Source organism: Monodelphis domestica, chromosome 2 (genome assembly GCF_027887165.1).
Source record: "Monodelphis domestica isolate mMonDom1 chromosome 2, mMonDom1.pri, whole genome shotgun sequence".
NCBI lineage: Eukaryota > Metazoa > Chordata > Mammalia > Didelphimorphia > Didelphidae > Monodelphis > Monodelphis domestica.
Window position 1 is genome coordinate 28,369,198 of NC_077228.1, and position 21,108 is coordinate 28,390,305.

Below are 21,108 nucleotides of genomic sequence, written 5' to 3' on the forward strand. Positions count from 1 at the left end.
CAGCACGAGCAGAAGGCTGGCTGAGGGTGTAGACAGACAGGCTTCTTTTCCCTTTAAACTGCAGTCACACAAACAAAGACTATAAATTTACCAATACCTACCATCACCATTCTTAGAGGCAAATATTGGGTCTCGCAGGGCTTCGACTCTTCTCTGAGAATTTTGCAAAGGTTTCGGGTTTATTATGGTTAATAGGATTATTTCAGCTCCACAAAGCAAAGTGCGGACATTTATGTAGTCAACCACAATTTTTTTTTTTAAAGAAGGGGAGAATTAAAAAAAAAAGGTCAAAAAAAGAAAGGGAGAGGGGAGCCCAAGCTCAGTGTGCTCGGAGCCCCCCGATTCTAGGACGTAGGTAAGAACAACTGAACAGAGAGCCTCGCTGAAAATTGGCTTCCAGCCTCTCCTTTTTACATCCATTTATGGGACCATCTGTCAGCCAGAGCCCAGCGCCCATTGGCTAGGGAGACCGAGGGAGGCGTTGAAGCATCAGGCGCTATTTAAATTAGCTCCTGCCAGATTGACGATGTTAATGATTCGATGACCTCTACAACAACAGAGACCACATTTCTGAACTGCTTCGTGTGTCTGGTAATTAAGGCCCAGCTGAAAGCAACAACATCCATGCATGTATTTTTTTTTAACCTATCTCCTCCCTCCTCTCCCAGGCACTCCCAACAAGGGCAGGTCGCCTGTGGCGGTCTGCAAACCTCAGCAGCGGGAGGGTCCTGCCTTCCTCCCCTGGACAGGCCAGGGCTTCCTTCATCCGCTCCCCACGCTGATGCCTGGCTTCTCGGCCTGCCCACAGTGGCTTTGCAGTCAGACGTATGACTAATGGCTTAAAGATACAACAGAAGCATCACTGGGGTGGCTCAGTATTGCTGGTCGAAGTAAGGCAAAGCCTCTTCCGTCTGGTGGGGGGAATAGGGGGACAGAGCAGGGCCCAAGCTGGCATTTCCAGGAAGAGGCATGTTCGAGATCCACCCCCACCCCACCCCCACCCCCACTCCCAACTCCTGCTGTTACTCTGGGGTCTGCCTAAGGAAGTTTGGGTCTAAGAGTGATTTTCTTAATGGAAAAGGGGGGGAGGCGGGGAGGGAAGCAGCTGTCCAGGCTCTCTCGCCTATCTTGACTGCATTGTTCCTTCTTTCTGCAGAAGAGAAAATGATGAACGACTTATTTTAATGGAATTATTTCTCAACTCTGGTAGGAGCCCAACTGGCATGAGACACGTCCGTCCCTCCCTCCCTCAGCCTGTACCCACTTGCCAGTGTTCCCTATTGCCGTCGAAAGTCACAAGCTTGACTTAAAATATCGTCAATCGGACGGGTTCTTTCCACCCCTCTAGAGGAGAAGAGGCAATGTGGCCCTCGCCCCCACTGCTGCTCACAGGGGCCTGCCAGGGCTCCACACACACACTCACACACACACACTCACACTCACACTCACACACACTCACACACTCACACACACACTCACACACTCACACACACACACAGAGTTGGTATGCCCAGAATATACACTTGCTCGCTGCACCTGCCCTCGCCCGGCTGGCTGGTGCAGCTGCTGACCTAGGTGGGTGACTTTCTCCCCCAGAAACATCTCCCATTTGGACTCGGCACCCTGACTAAAAAACACACCCAGGCCACAAACAGTATCAAAGATGGCCCCAAGGTGGACTCTGGTTGAAATCCGAGAGGAAAAGAAATGGGGATGAGACAGGTCAGGCCAGCACTGGATTTCCGGGGTTTACAGGGGGACAAATTGATTCAAGGACTATTTAAAATTTCCCTAATTACGAGTATCAGGTCCATACGGTGCTATCAGAAGAGTATTTCTCCCTTCAGTGCAGATCCAAGAAACAACGCTGGTACGGGGAGGCGAGAGAACCCAGGCGTTTGGCTAGGTGTGGATCTTTCTCTTTTCTGTGTGTGGACTCAGGGGTCCCCCCCATCCTTAAACCAGCCACGCTGCTCCGAATAAAAGCACACGGAAGCAGAGAACTTGAAATGTTCAACACACACAGCCACTTCGGGTAGAAAAGAAGGAAATCAGGATGATTTCCAGGTGACAAACAGCTCCCACCTGAAGGGCACTCAGCGCCCAATGAGTTGTTTTCAATATTTGCTGAGCTGGGTAGGGCCAAGGGTGCATTTGTGGGTCCCCTCGCCTAGGTGGCTTTACTGTGCGTACAAAGCGACTCATCTATCTGTGCCCCAACACACCAGCAAAAACCCCCAAGAGCTCCAATAGGAGCTGGCTAATGCTAAAATATTGTGGGGTGCAAGCCCCAGAAACAGCTCACAAACCCCGAGATAAAACCATTTGCTTGACTAAAAAAAAGAAAGTTCTTGCCCCGCATTTTGTGGAGGTTGTGAAAATAAAGAAGGCCTTCTTCGCCCTGTCCTTCCCGGCCTCCACACCCTTCCGGGAAGGAGATGCCCACAGTAATTGCAAGCCCAGCCCAAGACCTTCGAGCCACTTCTCTGAAGCACGTACCAAGGATGCCTTAATGCCACACGAAGCGCCCGTGCATACACTTTGCCATGGACTGATCCCGGCCCCAGAGCCCACCCCGGACTCCAATCCCTCTCTGGAATCCTCACACAAATGCCCTCAGCACCCTGCAAGGCCTTTTCTCTATGGACAAAGGCAGACTCCCATTGTGGAGAAAAGTGAACCTTATTATCGGATTTCCAATAGGACCATTCGTCTCTCTGAGCAAAGTGCTGACCGCTACATCCCAGCGCTGTGACATTGGTAAAGCATCTTCATCTGGACCGATGATCTCAGGAACAAACTCTCCGCGGCCATGCGGCCCCCCCTGCCCCCCCACACCACCCCAATCCTCCAACATCAGGAAGAAAACTTGTCTTCAAGCTTGCATGAAAATGAAATCACAGGGGGTGGGGGTGGGGGTGGGGATGGGGGGATGGGTCTGGGGCGCGCTCTGCTTACCAGAAATGAGCAGTTTCTGGACTCATTAGAGCCGACGGGGTCCCTGAGAAGACGAGGTCTACGAGGGAGCCCCTCAGCACCATGCAGGCCTCCCAGGGGGTACGGATATCTTAGCATCAGGAGCTGCCAGCCGTCCGGCGCTCTCTCTCCCTCTCTCTCTCCCTCTCTCTGTCTCTCTCAGAACCCAGATGGACTATACCAGCAGCCAGTCCAGAGTGAATAACTCACTGCTCCGTAGAGTGGGGAGCCGTGCCTGCCAGGGTCCTAAGCAGCGGCGGCAGCCGCCGCTAATGGAGATGGCAAAGAAAAAGGAAAAGAGATTCAGCCCCATCCCCCGGAGCCCCCAAAGGAAGAAAAGGAACCAAAGCCCCAATTCTGCCTCCAGACTTTGCCTGGGCAGAATACGTTCCATCAGATCACAAGCACACGGAGGGGAAAAGCACCCCCCCTCCAGCCCCTCCCCCCCCCGGGCACACAGAGCAGGAGACGTTACCTCGGTGTTCAGCAAGGCAGCATTCAGCGTCCGGCTGATTTCAAACATCTTCCCCCAGAACGGGATGCGGGAACGCTGGGAAGACTGCCTCTCTCGGCACTCCAGCAGCAACGGCCCCGTCAGTTCTCCCACACCCCCCGGAGCAGGCGATAGAGCATCTCCCTAGAACGGACACATGGGAGCATCCAGGGGAGGCAGGAGCACGCGTGGGCTCTGCACGGAGATCAGCCTGCCCCAGACACTCTTCTGGGAAGTAACAGTTCACTCGGATACCACCAGGTGGGCAGCGTGCACACTCGCAGGGACCATCTCAAAGGCGGCACCTGGGTCCTCCCTCTCCTGCCGCCTGTCTGGGCGCAGGATGGGCCAGAGGCAACGCTCGAATCCAGGCGGGGAGGATCTGTCTGGCTCTTGTCGGAATCAGTCAACAGGACCCCCCCCCCTTCATGCCAAGGAAGAAATGAATTAAAAAAACCTGCCCAGAAGCACAGGACAAGCTGGTCTAAGGTGTGGGTTTCATTCATTCCAGGGGAAAGAGCTAAAGAAACAGAAAGAAACAAGCAGACAAAACCACCGGGTGGGTAGCGGGGACAGAGAAGTCAAGGAGCCCCTGGCCAAAGCTTCCTGGAGCAGAACTACAAGGGTGCACGTCCAGAGTCTGTATACACGTGTAACAAGCACACGAGCCCCACACGCTCTGCACAAGTCCAGTGGCAGAAGAAATCGATCAAGAGCAAGAGGGAGGTAAGTGCTTGAGGGCACAGGTCACTTTTTTCCGAGTGACTTTGTATTTCTACTTTGAGTGTGAGTGTGTGTGTGTGTAAACACACCTCTCTCACAGAACAGAAGCTCCTGGAGGGCCAGGCCAGGTCCAGAGCCTCTGGAGCCCAGGGCCTGGCACCGAATGGGTATTTTTTAAACAGATGATTGTCGAATGACTGACTCAAGTACAATAAGTCTAGGACGGTGTTCTCTGGTACTTGAACAAGTGGAGAAGAAGCAGCCGAAATTTAAATGGAAGATACAAAGGGGGAAATGGCAGTTGTTATGCCCTGACCTCCACAAAATGAAAATGAAAATAAGATAGGCAATGGGCAAAGAAGAAACCAACACCAGGATCCCAACCCCATCCCCTCATAGGGCTTTCCACCAAATTCAGGGATTAGAAAATGGAAAATACCCACCACTTCCATAACCAAAAGAAAAAAAATTAAACGAGAGGAAAAAGCCCTATTTCCTCACTCGACCCCCCTCCATCTCTTCACCTCTGCAAGGAAGGTAAGTCGTATTAAATGATGCTGTCTTGACTTCAAGACAAGGAGATGCCAGCTGCCAGGGCGACTTGGGGCACGGAAGCCTGCCTGGCCCCGTGGTCTTTGCAATTCATCTGCTCCTTCCCCAGAAATTTGCCATCCCACATCTAAAAGGACCAAGTGGAAGGTCATCATCCCTCGCTTTATTGGGCATCCTATTCTTTAGCCTCAGCTTACAGGGAATCATGCACACGTTTCAGCTTGATGATGACATGGGGCCAGCATTAAAAATACATAAATAAGCCAGATAACGGGGCTCTTGCTTGACCGGACGATACACACCCCGGTAGGCCTCGTTGTGTGCTTCTGGCACACTCTGGCAGCCCTGGGAGCTGGCATTTCCTCGTCTTGAAGTCAAGACAGCATCACTTAATACGACTTACCCTCCTTGCATATATTAAGTATCAAGTGACAATTTTAAACTGGGGAGCTGGGGAAGGGGGGAGTCTCTCTCATCCATTTCTGATTCTATGAAATAGGCTAATTTGTACACTCACCATATGTCTTAAACACTAATTAAAAAATGTCACTTTCGTCAAACATTAAAATGTAATCAGCCTAGTAAATAAAATATTCTCGGGTTTGCCTGCCTGGGTGATAATTTAAAGGGTGTTTATCTCAAGGTAACCTCTCTATTTTGATTACCATTGAAGGTTTTTGATTTGAAAATGGGGGGAAAACGGAGGGGGGAGGATGCTGTAGGGTGAGTCTCGCTGGTGTACAGTCACACAAAGAGGGTGAAAAAAAAAGAAGAAACATCTTGAAGGACCTCGGCCGGACTCTCGTTACCCTAAGGCAAATTCAGCCAATCGATAGCAAACCGCGGACGTCCAGCCATCTGCCACGTGAAGTGGCTGAAACAGGCCTGGGCTGGAGACAACTTTTTTTTCCTTCCAGAAAGCCTCATTTCCAGGCTATTAGCGATGCACCAGGGCCTTCCACGCCAACCAGCTCCTTCACAGGGTGTGGCCACGGAGCCTTTCCATAGAAGGGGGCCTGGGGACAGCCTCCCCCTCCCTCCCCTCCCCCACCACAGTGCTGCCCTCCTTCCCTTGATGAAATCAAGAATTCCATTCGCTTCTTCCTAATATGATTACAGAAAACCATTTAAATACCGTCATCAGCAGCTCTGACCTGACATTTCCCTCTGGTTCAGCTCTCTCCCTCCCCCTTCCTGCCCGCCCTTGATTAACCAGCTCCATCCTATGCTCCAGCTGCTTTCTTCCTTGGAAAGGAAAATATCACAAAGAAATACAGCCTGGGCCTCCTGCCCTGAGACGGCTTTCGAGGCGATCTGGTGAAAGGTCACACGTTGCTTTTCATTTAAATATTTGTTCTTCCTTTTCCTTGGGAACACGGAGCCCGGATTTAGAGGGTCCTGGGAGGCTATTTGTCCAACTCGGCCACCTCGGAGGCCCACGGAAGGGAAAGGACTGGGTCAAGGCCACTCACAGGAGATGGGAACAAGAGCAAGTGGAAATCCACAGCTTTATCTGCTAAACTGCATTTTTTTAAATAGCGGTGGTTTCTCGGGGGAAGAGGGGAGAGGCCGGCCTCCAGATCTTAGGAAATGGCCTTCACGTACCCTGGAGCAGGAGCTAAAGAGCCGTTTTCTTGGAATAACCCAATTGGCATCCATTGAGCCTGGTCCTGGTAGGAGGGACACATCGCCCGCAGTAGGGCTACTTGATGGTGCCTCTCTAGACTCACCAGACCACAGTCGGATAAAAGTTCAGTTCTGGGATCCCCCATTTAAAAATACAGCTTAGGGGTAGCTAGGGGCCATAGAGGATGGAGGGCCAGGTCTAGAGATATTAGGTCCTGGGTTCAAATCCAGCCTCAGACACTTCCTGGCTGTGTGAGCCTGGGCAAGTCACTTCACCTGCCGTGCCTCGCCCTGACCACTCTTCTGCCTTGGAACCAATACAGAGTAGTCCTTCTAAGAAGGAAGGCAAGAGTTTAAATAAGATAAAATAGAACTTCCTTGTTGTTTCCTCCATGCTGTTCCATGTCTCTGGCAATGGCAGACTCGGGCCTCATTAGAGAATCCACCTAGACTTTCAGAGTGGAAGGGAGTCTCAGAAGGCATAAGATTGGACACCAATACACACACACACTCACACACACACACATACACACACACTCACATACACTCTCTCACACACTCACACACACTCACACACACACATACACACACTCACATAAACACACACACTCACACTCCTGCAGAAGAATTCCCTCTACAACAAATGCACTGAGAAGAAACCTCTTAGTTCTGAGATGAGCAACCTTGCCTCAGTCTCCCTGTCTGCAGCCTCCTCCCACTGCTTCCAGGTCTGACCTTTGGGATGCGGCTCATCCCTCTTCAGACCCTGAAACACAACAGTAGCATCCTGTCCTCCCGGCCCTCAACGCCCGCCACACGCACTTTTCTTCTCCAACTGACACTGGTCCTCTCATGGGTCTAGCCAAGGAGACTCCTCAAACACTCCAAGACTGATTTGGAAAACCCGAAGGCTTGTGTGACTAGAGGAAGGAGCTGTGAGAGGTAGGAGGGGACAACGGGGACAGCCTGGATCTCTGAGAACCTGTGAGTCTTTGGAGTTCATTTGTATGTTTGTTATTAAATGATGTCTTCATGTGAATAATGGCTAATACGAGGGCTTTAAGGTTTGCAAAGTACTTTACAGATGTTATCATAGACTAAAAAATCTATGATGCAACATATATTAGACTACCTATGAACAGACATACATAGATACATATAGATATATATATATAATATATTTTTTACCATCTTGCAAAAGTTTCTGAACTAAGTAATAAAATCAGCTGATGGGAAAAAAACAAACAATTCCCTTAGCTTCTGCCTTCGCATCAGTTCTGAGACAGAAGTGCAGCAGAGAGAGATCTCAGGCAGTAGAGCATAAAGGATAGCATTGGCTTTGGTGCCAGCAAGGCTCTGGGTTCAGGCCCCACTGGCTTGGGCACATGCTGGCTGTGTGGTCCTGGGGAAGTCACCCACCAACTCTCACTGCTCCAGGCAGCTCCCTACAACTATGGGCTGCAGATTAGGTGCCAGCCTGGGCCAGCAGAGGGAGTTTTCCTCATCTGGGATCTCCCCTACCAAGGAAGTCCCATCTCAAATTCCTGTCCCTCTCTTTGACCCTTCCAACGACCTTCCAATAGAGTTGGAAGAAACCCATTTTCGAGATGAGGAAAGGGGTTTTCAGAGGCCAAGGGGCTTAGACTTCCCTGGTCAGAGGGCAGGAAAGAGGATAAGGCAGGACTCAAGCCCAAGATCTAAATGTGGGATTCAAAGCTTTTCCCACTACTCTGCATGCCATCCTCTCAATGACAATTTTCCAAGATGGTAAAACGCATAGGCACATACGCAGATCGTACATGGAATGTTTCTTTTTCCCAGCCAAAGGGCTAGTCATCAGGGCTGGCATTTATACCTTTCATGGTCCACAAAGCACTTTTATTTTTTTTCAAATCCTTATCTTCCATATTAGAATCATACTGTGTATTGGCTCCAAGGCAGAAGAGTGGTAAGGGCTAGGCAATGGGAGTCAAGTGACTTGTCCAGGGTCACACAGCTGAGAAGTGTCTGAGGCCAGATTTGAACCCAGACCTCCCATCTCTAGGCCTGGCTCTCCATCCACTGAGTCACCCAGCTGTTCCCTACAAAGCACTTTATATGTGAGACTTTACTTTGGGTCTCACAACAATCCTTTTTTATTATTTATTTTATTATTATTTTATTATTCACCCCATTTTAGAGGCAAGAAAAGCTGAGGCTTGGAGGGGTAATGAAAATCAGTCACAGTCACAGAGTCAGTCGCTGACAGAAGCAGGATTTAAAACTTCCACCCCATCCCAATTCTATGAGGGTAAAGAAGCAGGTGGAAGCCGCATGCTGGGTCCCTGTCTGCCTAGCTTAAAGTGATGCAAATGCAAATTTAGGAAATGGACAAAGGATGGAGTCATCCGTTTCATCCCTCCAGGATTCATCCCTTTGCAGAGGATCCTCCAAGATGGCGGGTGGCTCTCGACACCACAGCAAGACTCACTGTCAGAGAATTGGGTTTCAGTCCTGGCTCTGATGCCCACTGCTGGGTCCCTGTGGACAATCACGTACCCTCTCTGGGCCTCCAGTTCCTCATCTATAAAACGGGCCTTGGGTGATCCTCAGTCAAGCCACTCCGCTTGGGCCTCAGTTTCCTCCCATGTAAAAGGATGAGGTTGGACACGATGACTTCTTAGGTCCTTCCAAACGCTTAAATGCCGCCCTCTTAACAAAGTCGCGTCTTCCCTGAAGTGCGCCACAGGGGATGCCTTCTACGTTCTGGAGGCCAGCCCGGATGTTGGCTTGTTCTCGTGTCCCCGTGGAGCGGCGCAGTCCCTGGCATACAGCCGGAGCTAGATAAAAGCTTGTTGCCAGAAGGATGGATTCTGCCGCTGAAAGGGACCCTGTTCTCTTCCGGGCCCCCCTCTCTCGGATGACGTCATCCTTCACTCATCAGACGTGGAAGCGGCTCCCACCAGCCGTGAGCCTCTCCATCACCCTCGCAGAGATCCTCCATTCTCATTCTTTAGAAGCTGCCACACCTGCAGCCAGACAGCAGCACTAGTGGAAGACTTACAGGCACACAGGCTTGGGGCCATGCATGGATCTTTGCGGTTAGTTTTGCAGTAGCCTTGAAGGCTACCAGGACCGTCATCCTCCTATTGAAGCAGCGAGGTGGCAGAACACATAGAGCACTGGGCCTGGAATCGGTACATCCCGAGTTCAAATCCAACCTCAGATACTCCCTGGCTACGTGAGCATATGCGAATCCTTAACTTGTCTGCTTCCGTTTTCTCAACTGTAAACTATGGATATGATAACATTAATCAGAGCTGTTATAAGGGTCTAAATAGCTTAGCCCAGCGTCTGGCACACAGTAGGCATTTAATAGATGTTTGTTCTTTTCAGTCTTGCTCAACGTTGGGCTCCATTTATCCATCAGCATTGTCTTTCCAAGACCTACACAGAGATAGCTGGCTGTCCATCCAACTGTATACAGTAGGTGTTTAATAAGTGTTTGTTGAATGACACTGACTTCAGATCACGTAGCCAGGGACCTGACGAAGAATCTTGCCACTTGGGGTCGGATGGCTAGGCTCAGACCCTGTCCGTCCTAGGGGCCTCAGGAGGGGCAGACCGTGGTCCAGCTGAGCCCTGCCTCCTCCTGGCACCTGGGACCAGGCCCAGCCCACTGCTTCTCTTGGGAACTTTAATGGTCCCCTGGTAAGGCCCCCAACCAGAGCACAACCTGGCCTTGCCCTACTTTGGGTACCAGATGCCAGGCCAGGAGCTGGTTCGAGCTTCAAGTACTGCCCCTTGCCTGGGACACCACAGGTCTCACGTGGCCCCCAGGCCAAGATCTGCCTCTTGGCGGGTCCTGGAATGGAGGAAGCCACGTGGGCCCAGGGAATGGGTCTTGGAACGGATGGAGTTCCCTGTTGCTTTCACCAGTGACTTCCTGCTATCCTTCTTCCCAGTACAGCCATATTCAGCTCGAACCTTTTGGTTCCCCAGCAAGTGTTTTACTAAAACGTCATTGACAAACGTTTACTGAGCACCTACTATGTGCTGGGCTCTAAGCCGGGCTAGAAATACAAGGACAAAGCATGAAGCCTCCCCGTGTTGTAAGGAGCTGACAGTGTCATGGCAGGGAGCACTACAGTCCTAGGCCAGAAAGAGGAAGAGAATAAATAAGATCATATACAAAGTGAATTGTGCAAGGCACTTGGGAGGGAGAGTACCCGCCCTTGGGGGTGGGGAGACTGGAAAAGGCTTGCAGGGCATCTTAAAAGAGAAGGACTTCCTGAGGTGCCTCCTTATCCACCATCATTCAGGGCTCACGGACATCTCTTCATCCCTAGGAGGAAGCTTGAGAACCAAGTGGCTAGACAGGGTTCATGGATCTCCAAATAACAGCTGTTTCTCTGACACTCAGCCCCCATTCACGGGAAACCTAGAGGGGAGGGACAGCACCAGCCCACCGCCCCCACAGAAGAGATTCTAAACATCTGAAAAGTGAATGGACAGGACGCAGGCTCTGTGGCTCTGGGGAAGGGACCAAGAACCAGAAGAATCCACTGCACAAGTGGGATACCCATTCTCCAGACAATCAGCGAGCCTTTATTCAAAGCCCACCATGAAAGCAGCACTGACACAGACAAAAATGGGAGGGGGGACAGGGCGCCTGCCCTCAGAGAGCTGACATCCTACTAAGGATGGAAACAAGAGGTGTGCAGCACCTAATAAATACAAAAGAATACATGCCAAGTAAATACGAGTCACATTCTGAACTGGGGGTGGCATTAACAACGGAGATCAAGCAAAAGAGAAGAGGAAAAAAAAGAGAGAGAACAAAATAGGAAGACAAAGGCTGGGGATGGGAGGTGGTGTTAAGGCTAGTTCAGTGGAATAGGGAGGAAGACTTGAGTTTGAATACTGCTGCTTAGGTTGGGTGATGACTTTTGCTCCTGTCTGACTCCATATTCTCATTTGTAAAATGAGAATAATGACTGCTCCTCCCTCACAAAGAGCTTATAAGGATGAAATGAATAAGACAAAGTATTTTGCAAACCGTGTCAATATGGTAGGGTCTACGCCCGAAGTCCTTGCTTAGTGGAGATTGTAGTTGAACTAAATCAAGCTAAAGGAGAACCAGTGACTCCTTCACTCACAGAGGAGTTACTTGGGACATTCTACAATTCAAAACAACTAAGCTGAGACCATATTGAGTCACTATAAAGGGTCTAGAGGATTCCCAGTAAGAGGACTGGGAACTTGATTTGGTTTTTTCAAATATTTCAATAATTGTATTCCACTGTAACTAGCTTCCTTTGTAATCCTACATACTGGATTTTTGGCATTTAAAAACTGGGTTCTGAGATGGTACCTACCCAGGCCAAAAGGGGAAACAGTGCTGGATATGAGAGTCGAAATACTTGACCCCATGCTCCTGGCTTTGTCTGTCCCTGACTAATAGACTAGGAGAAGACTGATGCTCTAAACCCAAGGACATCACAAATAAAAGATACCCGAGAGCTTATGTCCAACTGTCCTCATTTACAGATGGGAAAGTCAAGGCTTGAAGGAACTGACTCCACCAATTCTCACACTGAGTTTGAAACAGACTCAGGACTGGACTCAAGTCGTCTGGACTCAGGTGAAGAACAATCTCCATGGAGAGGGGAAACTGGATTAATTATAATTGTCATATCCATATCTCATTAACATTGGAAAGAATGATCATAAATAGCATCTCCATGGAGCTTTAAAGCCTGGAAGATCACAGATTTAGAGCTCAAAGGGTCCTTAGAGGACATCTAATTCTATGCCCAAGAATCAGACATTTGTCAGACAAGAGCAAAAGAGCCAGAATTTGAACCCGGGGCTTCTGACTACATACCATGGCTCTTTCCATGGGATCCACTGCCTTCCCAAATTTACAAAAGTATGCAAAGCATTTCCTCACTGCACTACCAGGATGATAACACAAGTATCACATCTCTATTTTGCAGATGAGGAAGTTGATACTCACATTATTTCATATCCTTCTCCCACTCCCATTCTTCCCATCTTAGAACTTCTTGCTATATAAACAAGTGATATATATGGGGGGTGGGGGAGAAGGCATACTAACAAAAAAATGAAGGAAGGAAGGGAATCTGACTATTACTGGCATTCTTGATGCAAAAGAAAGCAGAAGAAATAATAAATAAGAAGTAGTTGTTTTGGAAAGGAAGGATTGTTTCCTTAAAAAGTCTAATGAGGAAGCTAGCAGAGTTGGTCTTCTTAGATGCCCCAAGTCATTGAATCATGGGATCACAGACACAGAGCTGAAAGGGCCCCAGTTGGTCCAATGTTCCCATTTTACATAAGAGTAAGAGAAGCATTTCATGGGTGATAGGTCACCTGGTCAAAGCATATTTAAAGGCTTAGGGTGGAAATAAACAAAAAGACAAATCATCCTGTAAGTTAGTTCCAACTGATCATACACCAAACATCTGTTGTGGAAGTTGGGACAAATGCTTATCAAAAACTAGAGAAGATATCAGAGACCAAAGCAAATCTTTTAATTTCTCAGTGACTCCATTTTAAAAGGAAAGGTTAGAGGAGAGCAACAAAAAATGCATTGGAAAACATGCTTCAGGATTATAGAAGGAGAATTCAGAACCAAAAGAAGCCAAAGGTTCATCAAAGACTTGGAAGCTTCATTCCTACCCCGTCATTTTAAAGAGGAGGAAGCTGAGGCCCAGACAGGAAGTCATCTGCTAGTTAAGGTCACAGTAGAAGTAGTAAGGAGAAGGATCAGGCTTTAAACTTGAATTCATATATCTGTATATGGATATATATGGGTGTTGTTTTTTTTTTCCAAGAAAAGAGTCAGAAGGCATTAGGCATTGGAAGGCCAGAATATCACCAAAAAAATTAAAGTGACTTAATCTGTTAGTATGAGAAACATTTTTCTAAATGAGCCATCTATATTTATATTAGCAGAGGCCAAAACTACAATAGAATAATTATAATCCCCTGAACTTGACTCATTCAAAGAAGCTTTCAAAACATAAACTGGGAAACAGATAAAGGGACAGAAATCAATACTAATCATCACTACATCTTGCAGAAATTTAAGTGATTAAGAATGGTTCCAATGAGGAAGCACAGAGGCCAGAAATAGTCACAGCCAGTAAGCCATTATTTCTTCGCCAAGCACAGAGAAATGGCAGCATTGGTTTAGAATATAAACAAATTTGCAAAACTTTACAAAGGAAGATGGCAGGAAAGGATGAGAAATATCACTTTGTAAAGCAGGGAAGGCTGCTAGAGGGGCAAAATGAATCTACAGAAAGTATACAGAGAGACAACTAAAAACACCTTGTCCCCAAGTTTTACAGCTAAAACTTGGAAGGAAGAAAACAAATAGGATAAAAATGGAACAGATTTGTCGTCATTTCTCTAAGAAACTCCTTTCTACGTTAATGATGACAGTGACAGAAACACCTCATCTGGATTCTAAAGCCTTAGTCCCTCTATGTGCTAATATAAGGGGAGGCTTAATAGCAATGGTTTCACCAGAACCAAGATTTTTAGGATTTTATAAGTCAGAGAATCCAATGTCATATATTCCAAAAATAGTGTTCAACTTAATTCAACAAACATTTAGCAATTATTTTTTTATTTTTAAAGATTTTTCCATGGTTACATGATTCATGTTCTCTCCCTCTCCCACTCCCAGAATTGACAAGCAATTCCACTGGGTTATGCATGTGTTAATACCTATTTCCATAGTATTCATTTTTGTAATCGATTAATATTTTAAAACCAAAACCCCAAGTTCTATACCCATATAAATGGGCAATTGTTATTTGAAATAGATTTCACAACCAAAAGAAGCCAAATATTGATCAAGGACTCAAAAGTTTCATTCCTACCCCTTCATTTTAAAGATGAGGAAGCTAAAGCTCAGAGAGGAAGCAAACTGCTACTCAAGGCCATGTCATAAGTAGTAAGCAGAAGGATCAGATTTAGGAAAAAAGAGAGTGAGAACTTGCCCTGAAGAAACCTCTCTTCCACTCAAGGAATGGAGGGTATAAGTTAAATTCATTATTTCTCTACCATGGTTTAAAATATAACAATGGGGAGCAGCTGGGTGGCTCAGTGAATTGAGAGCCAGGCCTAGAGACAGGAGGTCCTGGGTTCAAATCCAACCTCAGACACTTCCTAGCTGGGTGACCCTGGGCAAGTCACTTAACTCCCCTTAACACTCTTCTGCCTTGGAACCAATACATAATATTGATTCTAAGGTGGAAGGTAAGGGTTTTAAAAAAATAAAATATAAGAATGACAGGCAAGGGATGGGGCACTGATAACACTGGGTTTGCCTAAAATCTTGCAAATTTAACCAAGAGACATCTAAATTGAAAAAAAAAAGGAAAGGAAAGAAAACTATGCAAATATACCAACCTATATGTCACAGAGAACATCTCCAACTAAGTGTGGATGAGACATCTAGGAAGTTACAAGGAAAAAAGCCCCAAGAAATTAACTATCATGAAATTCACATCCTCAGACTTCTAGAGTTCTTAATACAGAAGGTAAATGTGACCTCATAAGTACCTCAGAGACTTGAGGGGATGAAACTAGTAAATGCAAAACTGGTCCTAAAAGGATATTCCTTATTCAAGACAAGATAGGTAGAAGGTCGTTTGGCCTTCTATATTAGGATGTACTCCTGAGGAAATCAAGGATCCAAAAAGCATTTCAGTAATGATGAATATAGGACAAAAAAGATATCATGTCATCAACGCTTACAACAAACTCTTTGTACATAGACAGAGTAAAAACAGATGAAGACATCCTAGGAACGGACTGCACACAAGCCTGGCACAGGGGTATGATATAGCAGCGATGGAGAGGAATGCTATTATTGTAGTAAAACTAGATAGAGTAGGGACAAAAGAGAGTCTTAATTCTTCAGTTTAGATGGAAGCAAGGAAAAATAATTATTGCTATGATTAATACTGCTTTCAGTTTTGCAACCCATTTTATAATACACTATTTTATTTTAGCCTCTACAAGCCTCTGACATAAGTGAGTGTTATCCCCATCTTACAGATGAGGCAACTGAGGCAGAAAGCCATTTAGGGACTTGCACAAGATCTAGCTAGTGTCTGAGGCAGAATTCGAACTCAGATCTTCCTGACTTTAGGACTCCATCTATAGTGTGGCACCTATAGTGGGGAGTATTTTGTCTGAACTGGATCTGATGGCTTTGGTACAATGCAAATTCAATGTGGCATCTCAGAAAGAACAAAGAAACAGGCTGCATCAAGTGGGTTCAGGAAGGAGGAGGTCACAGTCTCACTGTCCAGCTCTTAGCACAGTGTCTGGCACACAGTACATGTTTAATTGAAATTAAGGAAAGATACTACTAAGCTCTATTTAAGCACTGCTAGATACAAAAGAGCTGGAATATGCTGAAGAAAGCTGAAATGGGGCTGATTGTTAAATTTGTGGGATGAGTATTTACACCTTGGAAGTCAGCTGACAATACAAACAAGTAGGGGCTTGATTTATTGTTTTGTTGATGATCTAGATTTAGGAAAGTGAGATAGAAAATGCTAATAATGCAGATTAAACTTGAAAGTGTCTCATGGGTACATCCCCCCTCCCCCAGAGAGCCAGTTGTTAAAATATTTACTAGCACATTCTAGAAAGGGTTCAGAAAGTAACCAAGGTGATGAAGGAAAGCTCAAAGTCAATGGAGCTGTTTATAAGACCTGGAGAATAAAAGACTTGTGGGATGTAATAACCATTTAAGGAAGGTTCTCCTCCAGAAACTATTTCAGCTCCTGACTCTTCTGTCTTTTCCTATTTTCTCTCCCCTGAACCCTCATTACCTAGTTTGCAAATCCCTTTTAAGTGTTATCTTCCCCTAATTAGAATGTAAGCCTATTGAGGGTAGGCATTTTCTTTCTTTTTTGCTTGTATTTGTATCCTCACAAAGTAAGTACTTAATAAATTCAATGTGTCCAATCTAATCTGCAAACACTCTTCAAGTATTCAAAGGGCTATCACTCTAAACAAGGATTAGGGAACAAAAGGGTAAATGCTACAAGGAAGCAAATTTTGTGTCAATGTTATAAATATTTGAGTATATTAAGGCCTTTCTATCATTAATCCCCTTGAGGTTGGTGTATAGAAGTGGAATTGCTTTGAAAAGAAGTATAGCTATTTTATTTATTTTCTTGGCATATTTCCAAGTTGATTTCCAGAGTGGTTTGACCAACTCACAGGTCCACCTATAATGTATCAGCATGTCATTTTGTTGAAACTCCTCTGACAATGGCTTAATTCCCATCTTTTCAATATCTTTGCCAACTTGGTGAGGGCTGTGGATCAGGACACTAGTGGAGCTAGGAAGGGAGTGATTTCATTCCCATCCTTCCATATCACCAACTAAGCTATTATAAGCCAAGACACTGTGGAGCAAACCTGGAGCAGTTTGAGTTAACTTTGCCTCCAGGAAGACTAATCTAGGACTCAGCTGTGGGCCATTTGGACAAGGAGGATATAAAAACAGTTTTAGGACTTTGGTGGAAGCATCAGAGACTCTAGGGAACTTCTTTGCTGATGGCTTTTCATTTCATTGCCAGCAGCTTTTACTGTCTCTGGACAACTTTTATCACCTTGGGGACAGCTTTTACCTGGGGGTTGTTGCTTATGTTTTTATTAAAAGAGTTGTTTATCTGAACCCTTGGGCTCTGAGTGATCCATTACAACAAGCAAGGATCCTCAGATTGGGTGACTGGGGTTCAGGTGAAATCTCCATTTGTTTGGATTTGCATTTTTCTAATTAATTTCTAATTTCTAATTAATTAGTTATTTAGAGCATTTGTTAATATAGCTATGAAAAGTTTACAAGTCTAAGGAGAACAATTCACTTATATCCTCTCACTCTGTAACTACTGGGAAATGGCTTTTTTCTCATATATTTACTTGTCTATAAATATTAAAAATTAGGTCTTATCAGTGATATCTGATAAAAGTTGGTTTTTTCCCCCAAGATTGCCCTTCTCAGTACCATTCATTTTGTTTATTAAAAAGCCTCTTAATTTGATGTAAGGGATATATATTTTTTATCTTTCACAATTGTCTCTATGCTTTGTCTGGTTACAGATTTTTTTCCATACAGATATCTACTGTGAGTCTCTTCTTATTTTTTTAATAGCATGACTTTTCACATTTAGTGCCTGTATCTATTTTGTGTTTATTGCAGTATATGGTGTAAGGAACTGGTTTTTTTTTTTATCTAATTTCTGCCAAACTGCTTTCTAGTTCTACTAGCAGTGCTTCTCAAGTTGAGTCCTTTCTTAGGTAATTTATATTTTGGAATTTATCACACAGCAAGATGATCTTTCATTCAAATTTTGATCTGGCTACTTATACCCTTTTCCTGACCTCAAATCAGTCACTTAATCTGCCACAGTTTCACTTTCTTCTGCTGGAGAGCTAAGCAAAGAACTCTTCCCTAAGCTTCCATTAAAGAGGGTTCTTACATCAGCCAACTCTGTTTCTCACCAACTGCAATCCTTGGACTGGACTCTACCAAGTCCCCTCATCATGAACCTTCTTCCTCAGTCTCCTCTCTTTGGTCCCACTTTTCAAGTTTTTTTTGTGGGTTAGCCTTCCTTCCATTCCTTAGACTGTAAGCTCCTTTGACAGCAAGGTCTGGTATTTTTCTTCTTCTAATTCATAACACTAGTACTTAGCACAGTGTCTGGCTCATGGTAGTGCTTAATAAGTGTATCTTTACTGATTGACTCATTTATGAAATGAAGATGGTCTTGATGGCCTCTCATGTCCCTTCCGGTTGTACATCCATCATCCTGTGGTCCCTCTAGAATATATCTGATACATGCTAAGTACAGTGCCCCAGGGCTTAGCACAAAGCCTGACACCCAAAGCCTAGGCAATTGATAAATATTGATTGACTGATTGCTTAAGATCTCCAGTGAGAAGAGACTTCCGAGCCTGTGAGGCAGACAATTCCACTTTTGTTGTTGTTAAGTTGTTTCAGTTGTGTACAACTCTGTGTGGTTCAACTTGAGATTTGCTTAGAAAAGATACTGGAGTAGTTTGCCATTTCCTTCTCTAATTCATTTTCCAGATGAGGACTCTGAGACAAATAGAGTTAAGTGACTGGTCCAGGGCCACAAAGCTACTAGTATGTGAAATTGGATTTGAACTCACAAAGATGAGTCTTCCTGAGTCCAAGCTTAGCATTTCATTCACTATACCACCCTGCTGTCCTTATTCCACTTTCAGAAAGCTCCCATTGTAGGAGAAACTAAGTGGCTCAGTGGGTAGAGAGCCAGGCCTGGAGATGAGGGGTCCTTGAATCAAATCCTAGCTGTGTGACCCTGGACAAGTCACTTAACCCCCACTGCCTACCCCCTTCTTCTGTCCCTGAAATGACACATAGTATCAATTCTAAGACAAAAAGTAAGGGTGTTTTTTTTTCAGCTCCAATTGTTAAGGGATGTTGGCAAGTTCTCCTTTCACAGATAAAATGCATCTCTCTACAACTTTCTCCCACTGGTCCTAGTCTTGCCTCGTTGGGGCCAATAACAAGCTCAATTAATCCCTCTTCTACACTAACCCTTCAGAGTCTTGAAAACTGTAACTACACCTAGTCCTGCTCTTCATAACCTTCCTTTTCTGTTTTAGTAACTCTCCTCTATCAATAAGCATCAGTTTCAGTACCTACTATGTGCCAGGCACTGGGGATAAAAAGACATTAAAAATGAGATTATCTGCCTTCAAGGCACTGAGCTTCCTTCTCCTGGGGGGTGCACTACTAGGATCACTTTTTCCATGCTTTGGGGTACACTGTGGCTACTTTCTTAATGGGCTGGGTTCTCTGATTCTGTTTGAGAGAAGGGGTCCCATTTCCCCCCTAGAGAGAAAGGCCCAATTTTATGTTTTCCCCCTCTCAGAGAAGCTATGAGCCTCCTTTGCTGTGTGCCTCTGAGGCATATTTATAGACCAGAAAATAAGGACAATGAGAAACTTCTGCAGGTGCAGCACCCCCGTGCTCTCCCCCAACGCAGGTGTTTCCACAAGGCTGGAAGCTGCTGTGAACACGTGCTAAGGCAGCTCACCTAGCTGAGGCATGCAAGCATGGGGCAGCATGGTGCACACTCAGTAAAAACCTGAGACTGGAGATGGCTGGCGGCCAGGAATCTAGAGCTATGGCTGAAGGCTCAAAATAGTTCCCTGGAATCCTTATGTTAGTGGAAATATAGATAAGCAATTCTTGGTTGACTCCCTATGCATGGGGTCCCAACATTCTGTCCCCCCACCAAAAAAATTAGCTCTCTCTTGGGCCCCGGGCCATTTCATTCCACTCAAGTCTCTTTTCCACATTCTCATCCATCAATTCTAATACACTGTTGAATCAACAACAGTCTGCTATGACTGCAATCTTGTACTAGGCATTTGAGGAGTAAAAAGAAAAATGGAGAACCCAGTCTCTGGCCAGAAGTTCTCTAATTCAGTTGAAAGAAAAGAGGACTGGGATGGAAGTCAGAGATCTGGGATTAAGTCTTGGCCCCAATGCTGAAGACCACTGGAGTCCTAAGAGGCATAAGGAATCAGTTATTATCTAACCTAATCTCCTCTGTTTTCAGACCAGAAAATCGAAACCCAGGGAAATCGAGTGACTTTCTGAAGGTCACAGAGCTCTTTCTACCAAATCCAAAATTATGTGATTTGGGGCAATGACCACACACCTCCAAGCCTCATTTTCCTCATCTATTAAAAAAAAAAACATTAAAAATCTACAATCTTTAACTAACATACTCTGAAGGGCTTGGGGATCACCTGAAACTGATACTCTCTGATAGGCTGGAAAGGCAAGACTCAGACTCAAGGCGCCACCATATAACAAAACAAATCAGGACTCCAGTGAGCTCCATAGGAGGCAGTGTTGTTAAGCAGGTAGAGAATCAACTTTAACGCCAAGAAGATATGAGTTCAAGTCTGGCATCTCAATACTCTGGGCCAGTGGTATCCAACTCAAATAGAGACAGGCCCCACTGAACCATATATTAGGATCCTTGTGGACACATCCTGACTTAGAAAACCACATATTAACAATATTTGTGTTTCATTGTATTTGTATTTAGTTAGATATTTCTCACTGACACTTTAATCATACTGGGAATATTATGGGTCAGTTGGGCCATGTTTGACACCTCTGCCCTAGCCAACTCTGTAAGACAATACTTTGCATATAAAATACCAATTTACATTGGCAAAGGGAGTCTGGATCCAGGAGTGCCTTCTACCAGTTCTAGGCCTCACACCCTTGGTTAGTTGAATATCTTTTTAACAAACAAGAAACAATACGTTACTGATGTCCAAGTCTTTCTTGAACCTATTGCAATGCACCATCCCAACCAGGACTGACTTATTCAAGCAAAAATCAAAGTAATACAACATCAAATCTGACTCCAGACACTTCCTACTGTGTGACTCTGGGGAAGTCACTTAGTCCCACTGCCTGGCACTTAGTGCAATTCTGTGATGCTTAGGATTGATTCTAAGATGGACAGCATTAAAAAAAGTAATTAAAGAACAAAGATTTAAAATGAGAAAACAAACAGCAATTAAAACCAGCCCTACCATACCTGTTTTAGCAAGTTACTGATGCTTGAAAATGGGAAATGGATGGAAGAAAGGACATTACAAGATACTTAACCAATGTTAAATGC

General features: G+C 45.4%; 1 protein-coding gene across 5 annotated transcripts in view; it reads right to left on the reverse strand.

Moving 5' to 3' along the window:
- ELAVL4 (ELAV like RNA binding protein 4) overlaps positions 1-21,108 on the reverse strand; it is a 161,371-nt gene that overhangs the window by 105,843 nt on the left and 34,420 nt on the right. For 2 of the 5 annotated variants that reach the window (XM_056815172.1, XM_007480197.2), the window contains exon 1: positions 3,452-3,833. The exons of 1 other annotated variant lie outside the window; for it this stretch is intronic. In XM_056815172.1, coding sequence (XP_056671150.1) covers positions 3,452-3,499 — 48 coding nt within the window. In that variant the 5' untranslated portion in view covers positions 3,500-3,833. Of the gene's footprint in view, positions 1-101; positions 501-3,451; positions 3,834-21,108 lie in introns of those variants that run through there. 2 more of the 5 variants (XM_056815173.1, XM_007480199.3) reach the window with 2 other exon arrangements.